Source organism: Catharus ustulatus, chromosome 13 (assembly GCF_009819885.2).
Source record: "Catharus ustulatus isolate bCatUst1 chromosome 13, bCatUst1.pri.v2, whole genome shotgun sequence".
Taxonomy (NCBI): Eukaryota; Metazoa; Chordata; class Aves; order Passeriformes; family Turdidae; genus Catharus; species Catharus ustulatus.
In genome coordinates, this window is record NC_046233.1 from 13,222,546 (window position 1) to 13,230,879 (window position 8,334).

Below are 8,334 nucleotides of genomic sequence, written 5' to 3' on the forward strand. Positions count from 1 at the left end.
CCAAAATTATTTAATCCAGCACTATGAAGTTACTAGAAGTGCTTATGGTGTTCTGTGAAGCAAGGAGATAGCCAGACTCTTCTCTTTGGTCTGACACGGTTGCAGATTCTGTTACTTAAAATATACTCTTTGATTATAAAATCCATTCAGCCAAAGCATTCAGGGGTTTGATATGTATTGTTTCTTTCAGTCAAAAACTTCTTTAGAGTCAGCTTCAAAAATGGATCCCAAAGCCAGACTCACTCTCTCCAAGCCAATGACTCCTTCAACAAGCAGCAGTGGCTGAACTGTATCCGGCAGGCCAAGGAGAAGGTTGCGTGTGCGGGCAGGGCTGGCGGGCTGGAAGCACATTTCCTTGTGTCACCCCATGGACGCAGAGTGGCCCAGGGAGAGGCTGCCCTGGAGCAGATGGAGCAGTCAGACTGTGAGTCAGACTGCAGCATGGACACCAGCGAGCTCAGTGCCGACTGCGAGCGCATGGAGCAGACGAACTCTTGTGACAGCCAAAAGCAAATAGAAACCAACGTCTGACAAAAACTTGGAGTTCATGGAAGAAAACCTGTCTCTTACCTGTACAGTATTTGCATTCCATACATGGAACCATTTGGAGAAGCACTTTTAGAATATTTTTTGTGACAATGTCAATGCAGTTCGTGTATTTGTTCCTGTGAGTGTCGTACTGTAACTGCCCATCTGTATAAGCTGGAATCTCCTGCAACTCATGCTCTGTGATTATATTCCATAAACACCCAAGGTGGATTAAAGAGGTACTTGACCAGTTATTCTCAATGTCCTGCTGTAAACAGAATCTCTAAACTACTGTTTCTATATGCATTACATAAATAACCTTTTCCTAATTTTTAATTACTTATTTGCCCTTTAAAGGGAGAGCTGAAGATGTGGACTTAATATGGAATTTCAGGATGGGTGTCAAGATAATAAGTTTTCTTAAAGGCATGTAAAGAAAAGATAGTTTCTTGGAACAAAAAAGAAAACTGTCTTGCAATAACCTATCCAAACTCCTGTGGTATTAAATCAACAAGAACTATAAACAGCGGGCCATGGAACCAGGGACTCTATAGGGATTTATTTATCAAAAGGAAGCACTGTCCTAAGATCCAGCAGTCAAACTAACTAAAAATCTGGAAATTTCAAATGATCAGCATAGTAAGATGGTGTATTATTCAAAGCATGCAATGCTAAAAATAATCAACTGAGAAAACCACAACCAAACCTTTACAGCCAGCACTGAATGAAATGAAATGCTGAGAATACTGGATGTTTGTAAATAAGCTGGTAATTTGCTTTCAGTGCCATATATATATATATATTATCCCAAACAGAATAAGAATGGAAAGGAGCTTTTGCTTGTGAATAGGCCCTCTTCAGCATTTTGCACTTCACTGACCTCCACTGTTGGTTTTAAGCACCACTAATGTTAAAACATTTAATTTTCTGTAAATGTCTGTTTACAATTACATGTAGTTGGTTTTTAAAACTAAGTGATGATTTTATATAAATGGTGCTCTACAAATACCCTGTGGGATTATGTAGAGAGAGTTTAAACAAAAAGGGAATTGTTTGTCCTTTAAGGGTGTATTACACCCTTTTTACTTTCCTCAAGTTTTGTTATAAAAATTTTTGTTGCATTTAATTTTGTACTGTAATTGGAAATGTCACTGTGTTTTCTGGTGGCTGATTTAACCTACTCATTATGATGAGAAGCAGATGAGTCACTTAAATGCAGTCTAAAACACACAGTTGAACATCCTGGAATCCCTGGGTAATATTTTACTTCTTACTGTAAGAAATAATGCCAGTGCTGTATGATATATTACAAATTTTAAATGAATCTTGGTATTACACAAGATAACCTGTGCAAAGTACTTGTAACAACAGAAGTAGAAAAACTGCTAAGTTATTGCCAAAAATATTTTTCTTGTGTTCTACAAGTTTACATAAAATTTACTAAGTATCTTACATATACATATGCTGATGTGCATTACAGAAATCAGTGTGACAAGATGATAAACAATATAAAACAAGGTATTTTTATTTTTTAAAAAAATTGCATTTTTACCCTATAGAACATATTTCTGTATTTATAGTTTAAAAAAAAAAGGCAATTTCTTTTCTTTTTCAGGCTTTGTAATTTATTTCAACTGCTTCATTTTTAGATCTGAATGAGTATACCAGTGAAGATGAAAGGCAAAATTTGCAGAAGAAAAGGCATAGGGAAATTGTTCAGTAAAAATGTTGAAAAAGAGCAAAAAGCATGTAAAATGTTCAGATAGAGAAGAAAGAATGAATGTGTGTATTGACTCTTTTTTTATTTTTTTAATAATGGCCTTAAAACTTTTCTGGAAGCATTTCAAATAAATTACATTAAACCATTTTGATTTTTATTTGGTTTGGTTGGTTGTGCAAGAAGACTACGAAAAGATTTAACGTAAGTGACCAAAGCTTGTATTTTGTTTCTTATGAACTGGCACATATTTGGGTCTAATTTGCTAAATGCACAGCAGTAACAGAAACAAGTCACTGCACTCAATTCACCATATTCCCCAAAGTTCTGTATTACAGTCTAAGTAAGTAAGTAGGTGGAACAAAAATTTACTGTCCTGTCATCAGTTTCTCTCTCATAATTCCTTGTGGGTCACAATTGAAATGATTAATTTTGGGGTATACAGCAGCTGCCAGCCAGCCAGGAGATCTCAGAAGATTAATTTACATGTGTTTACTATAATTTAGCCACCCACTCACTGTTCAGTATTCTGGAGTGCAAGTGTTTTGGCTGTGCTTTGTAGTCGACATGCACTTAGCTACTGATTGATCTAATAAATCCTAATGATGTTGCATTTTTCTCTTCAAATCATCCTAAGGATTAAACTTTCCAGTTAAGGAATACTGATATAATTCTGGATTTAGTAAGCTTGTTTTAGTTATAGCACTTTTAAAATGCCACTGCCTTTGAAAGGATGAACTTTTGATTGTGGGCAGGAGGGTGGTGGTGGAGGGGTGGCATGGGCTTGGACAATAAAATGTACCAAAAAGGATGGGTAAAATGTAAAATTATGAGTGTGAAGTAAAGAGGTAGAATCATATACACAAAAATGTTCCAGTGATTGTCACAGTTAGTACTTCTGGTGTCCAGAGGGGAGTCTGAGAGATTGCAGCAGTGAAGAGGCAAGAGGCAGTGCAAAGCCTGCGGTGTCAAGTGCTTCCAAGATCACCATGAGGAGAGGATGCAGACACTCTTCTAAACCCGAGGTACGAGCACTCTGGATCTCACAACTGGGGGAAAGGGTGAGCGATGAGGTGTCCTGCACTCAAGGATGTCACTGGTCTGAGGGGGCAGATCCATCCCTTTGTGGCAAATCTTAGCAGCCTGTTTGCTGTTCTGCTCCTGATAAGGAGAGTCAGTGTAGCTGTAGATTATGAATGACCTGATGGACCAGAAACAATAAAGGTAAAAGTAAAAATTGCCTTGACTGAGAAAGGAAGGTAAGCAAAGAGATTTGCCTTGGGCCTCTCTGAACTGTCTGGGTCCTCTGAGACTACAACACAAAATTGAACTGTCTGTGGCCTTTGTTTCCCTTGATTTGCTCTGCAGCACTGAAAAGAACAAAGCCAGGATGACGACTGGGAACCCGGAGGTCTGTAATGAGACACCAGGAGCAATGAGTTTGAGATCTGTGAAGCTCAGTGCCAAGAATCAGTTGCTAGAGTCTGGGTAAGTATAAGGCAAAAATTGCAGGGTAGAAAAAGTATTTCTCCTGTTTATCATGACCCACCTGAACCAGGGCTTCTGCCTTGGAATGCTTCTGTGACAGTGGGAACCAGGTCACTTGAAGTTTCACAGAATTTCTCGAATTTGAAAGCTGTATCAGAACTTTCAGGTAGCAGTTTGATGGATTGCAATTTTTGATAAAAGTGATGTTTCATGGTGACGCTGCCTGGAACTTGACCAAATCTTGATTCCCAGGATCTAACGGAGTCTGAAACCAAGTTCCACGTAGCTGTAAGATGATTTGTTTCCTTTTAAAGGGGGTTTCAGATCAAGAATGGGCAGCTCTTCCATATTTAATGCTTATTCATGAATACTGATTTTAAAATACTATAATATGTTCTACAGGTTGGTGCTGCCATCTCTTGGAAATAATAGTGTAGTTTCACAGCTGATTTGTTTACACAAAATTTTAAATATTTTAAGGTATTACATGTATTAATTATAAAATGAAAGTGTTAAAAAATACTATATTTCCAGTCTTTTACCTGAGAATCACATATTTGTTAAGAAAAAAAAAGTACTAGGTGAATTTCTGCTACTAATTCCTGGTTTTACAGAGCCAGGTCAAGACTAGTTCCCCATTTTGTCTCACCCTTTAATATCATAGGCATATTGTCTCCATGGCTGGTAAATGATAATAAAGCTTTTTCCAAGTGTGTAATAAAAAGGTTTTGTTTCTGAGTTATCCAAAGGTTTTCTTTGCGTGGTCTAGGAAGAAAGATTAATTATACAGTTCTATCATTGATCTCCTGGCACCTGAAATTTAGTAGGCACAAAATTAGCTCTTAAACTTTTGAAGAAATTAGATGTGTTTTGCATCATTAGAGTCATAAGGGAAAGTAAAATAGTAATTTGTGGTTATTTAAATTGTAACAGTATACTCAGATTGATTCATTTCAAATCTCTAGTTTAGTTTTCAAATTTTTAAATTTGCATTCATAAAAGGGTACTGAAGTTATGGCTGGAGGAAGCACCTGAGTTTGCTCCTTGAGCATGCAACCCTTCTTTGTGTCTTACTTTGTGGCTCTTAATCTGATCTAAATCTGTATTACTAATGTGTTAAAATCATCTGATTTCAGAGTCAAAGGGATCTGCAGCTGCTTTGGTAGAAAACCACTTGGTGCAAGCCTGGGAGTCACGGTCAAATGCTTGGCAAATACCAAAAACCACAGAAACCAGAAAGAGAGAGAATAAGGTGACGATTTTATAACCTTTCTTTTCACTTGAGGATACAAGTAACCTCTTCCTACTGTTATGAATGATATTCTATTTTTCCAATTTATCAAACAAGATTAAATTTAGCAGCATTTTTTTTTTTAATATCAACAATTGTATAAAAACGAATACAATCGAAGTATATTGGATACATATATTTGAGTATATGCAAAATATGGCAGTGAGTAATTTAGTGTAATTGAGGTTTGTATAAAGCTTAAGCAAAACTGACTGGGGGTGCAGGGAGAGGCCCTCCCTTCCTCACGTACCAAACAGTCAAGCCAAAAATCCCACTTATGTACTGTATGCTAATACATAATTATACAGAATCTTCTGGAAAGCTCCTCCTAGTTTCTATTGCTAAAATCTACATCACTGTGTTGTGTTGTGCATGCTCCACCAGTAGTTGGGGCCTCTCATCCTTTCAGGAGTCTCATTTCCCATGAAGGCTCTGGGTGTTCCTCGTGTTTGCTGTGTAACCTCGCAGGGAGCACAAGCGCACTGAGCTTGGGGTTATGGAACTAAGCATATGTTCCCACAATAAAACCTTATTCCAGTGTCCAGTGCCTGGAGTCATCCCAATTTGACCCATTCCATGGTCAAAACTTTTTATTTCTAGACACTGTTTATCAAACCTACATGCTTCTACTACTCCCACTGAACATCTGGAGGATTCCATCTGCTTTGTCTCACCATTTCCTTTTTTTGCTTTGTAACAATTATTTTCTATTGCTATGAGTACAATTTTGCTAATATAGTTACAATTTTGTTGGCACAAATCACACTTATCACACGATGGTGTTTTTTTGCTGAGCTGTTTTGTAAACTGGGATTCCTTGTACCTGTTTGATATCTTGGTGCAGTGATCTGGAATTGCTGGAGCATTTATCAATTGGTACCGAGTAATTTTTGTGACCATCTCTCCCAGACTTAGGTTAATTAATACAGAAAAATAATTCTGTTCAACTGCAAAGACATATCTTGTTAAAGCAAGTGATGAGGAAAATTTTGTATGCTGCTTAGTAAATAAGCAAGACTTCAGAGATTGTTTGGTTCAAACACCAATCAGCTGAACTGCTTGTGTACTGAGGACATGCACAGTCTGAAAGTGATTTTAACAGCTCTACCAATTCAAAATTGATAAAGCAATTTGACATGTTTGGAGATATATAATGGATAAACACAGCCTTAAATGGGACCAGATTGGTATTTCCATTTTTGTCTTGTATATGGAATTTCTATTTAAACAAGGTAAAACACAGCAAAATTATTTCAATAATATATCAATGCATCTGTAATATTCTCTTCATCAGCACTGAATCTTCACAGAGGCGGGACATCAGATTCTCAGGGAGAGAGTGTTAATTTACCCATAGCATTAACACTGCATTTGTGGGTTTATTACCTGTAGATAATGGAACACCATGTTTCAGTAGTTAGATAAATATTGGTTGTTATGTTTCTGTAATTTATGTAAATTATAGTTACAGATACTAATTACCCTGTTTAAGCTTGCTGAGTCCCCAAACACTTCTAAGAACTACTAATAATTATTAGCTTATCTTCTTTTAACACCCTGGAGGGTACCACTAGCACCAGGCCATTTGTGAGCTGATAGGTCATTTATATTTTCTGATTCACAGCTAATCTAAAAAGAGTTTAATAAAATAAAAGGGCCAGATTAAAATACCTGTTCCTTGCACACCTTGCAAGCATGAAAACTTCCAATTTTTAAGGTCAGTGTCTGCTTTCAAGGTGGCATATGAATAGCTACAGTTATGGGGATTGAAGGTAATTGGTGAAAGTGATGTCCTCAGTGGAATGAATGAATGAATAATGAATACATGCATCTGTTCAACAGTGACAGCACTAGTATACTTTTAACAAAGAAAACTAATGATGGGCTTCTTATAAATAAGAAAAGATCAAGCCAAATTAAGAATGATTGAAATAAGCTATTTTTATTTTGCGACTGAAATACAGTCCTCGATAGCCACAATCAAAAAGGACAACGCCGAGCCCGGGATGGGCGCTGGATGAACACACAATGATCCGAACTCCACCGCTTCGGATCCCCCTGTGTTCACCAATGTCCTCCCGGTCCTGCTTTTATACAGTTTTATTCTAGCCTGGAGCACAGGTCTTCCTTTCTTTTTGGGATTCGCATATACATGTAGCCTCCTTTCTCTGCCTTGGGCTGGACAAAACCATTTCTGGGAAGTGAGGAATTTTGATAAATGCAGATTTTGGCTTACAGGAACCAGGTATTGAGATGTAATTTTTCCTGACGACTCTTATTTTATCATCTTGATTATCTTGAGCAATACTTATCAAGTGTGGATGTTCCCTGGACTGTCTCTCAAAGAGCCATCTCTGCTGGAGCCATTTCTATTAACTTGCTAATTTAGGTTTTTTGGCTTTGTCGACAGCTGCAGTGTTGCAATTCTTGTGAGGCAATCCTTTTTCCTCCCACTGCAGCTTCTGTTCTAAAGTTTCCTTACTATTTTCTTTATTTATACAAACATGATTTATTCCACATAAATTACCAGCCAACACGAATTATTTTATAACATATATTACAGGTTTTTACTGTTTTGCTAATTACTTGTGAAACTAAAATCTGATACTTGAATTTCCTAGGCACTGCAAGAATGGTTATTTTCAGCAGGCACTGTTCATTTAAGTGCATTCCTGAGAACTGCAGATCTTTGCTTTATCTTTCACACTTTCACATCCCTCTTGCAGCAGAAGTTGTGAGCCTTACAGGGACGATGTATGTTGACCTTCTAGTCTCCAATATCGGTTATTTAGTGCTGTTCTAATTCACTATGCAGCTATGAAAGAACCCTGCTGAAGTAAATTAAGGGGGGGGGGGGTTTGCTTGCATTTCATAACCATAAGAATGTATTTTTATTCTTCAAAGGTGAAATGTTGTCATTTTGTCCAATGTCTTGAAAAAACCCCTTGAATCTGAGTAAGTAACCCTTTGAATCTGGCACTCAGTGCAGTGAACTTCTAGTTAGAGTAGGGAGCTCGCAGAGAAGGCTGTGCCAGCCCTGAGCCGGAGCGTTCCCGGACCCGAACCGCCAGGGCAGGCTCGTGCCCAAGGGAGGGTTCCCTGCGGGGAGAGCGCCGTGCCCGAGCGCCGTGCCCCGGCTGCAGGGCAGGAGCCGCGTGCCAGCCGCGGCCTTCCCGGGACAGCGGCTCCGCTCAGAGCAGCGCTCCGGCCCCGCTCACCTTCGCCCGCCCCCGGAGGAGGCGCCGCCGCTCGGCGGGAGCAGCTGATCCTCAGCGGTGCCCCCGGTGCGAAAGCAGCTGATCCCCAGCGG

The 8,334-nt window shown here is 38.7% G+C and overlaps 1 protein-coding gene across 1 annotated transcript in view; it reads left to right on the forward strand.

Annotated features, from left to right (window-relative positions):
* ARHGEF3 (Rho guanine nucleotide exchange factor 3) overlaps positions 1-2,858 on the forward strand; it is a 110,143-nt gene extending 107,285 nt beyond the window's left edge. The window contains 1 exon segment of the mRNA XM_033071856.1: positions 191-2,858. Within this exon segment, the coding sequence (XP_032927747.1) occupies positions 191-531 (341 nt within the window). The 3' untranslated portion in view covers positions 532-2,858.
* The last annotated feature ends 5,476 nt before the right edge of the window (positions 2,859-8,334 follow it).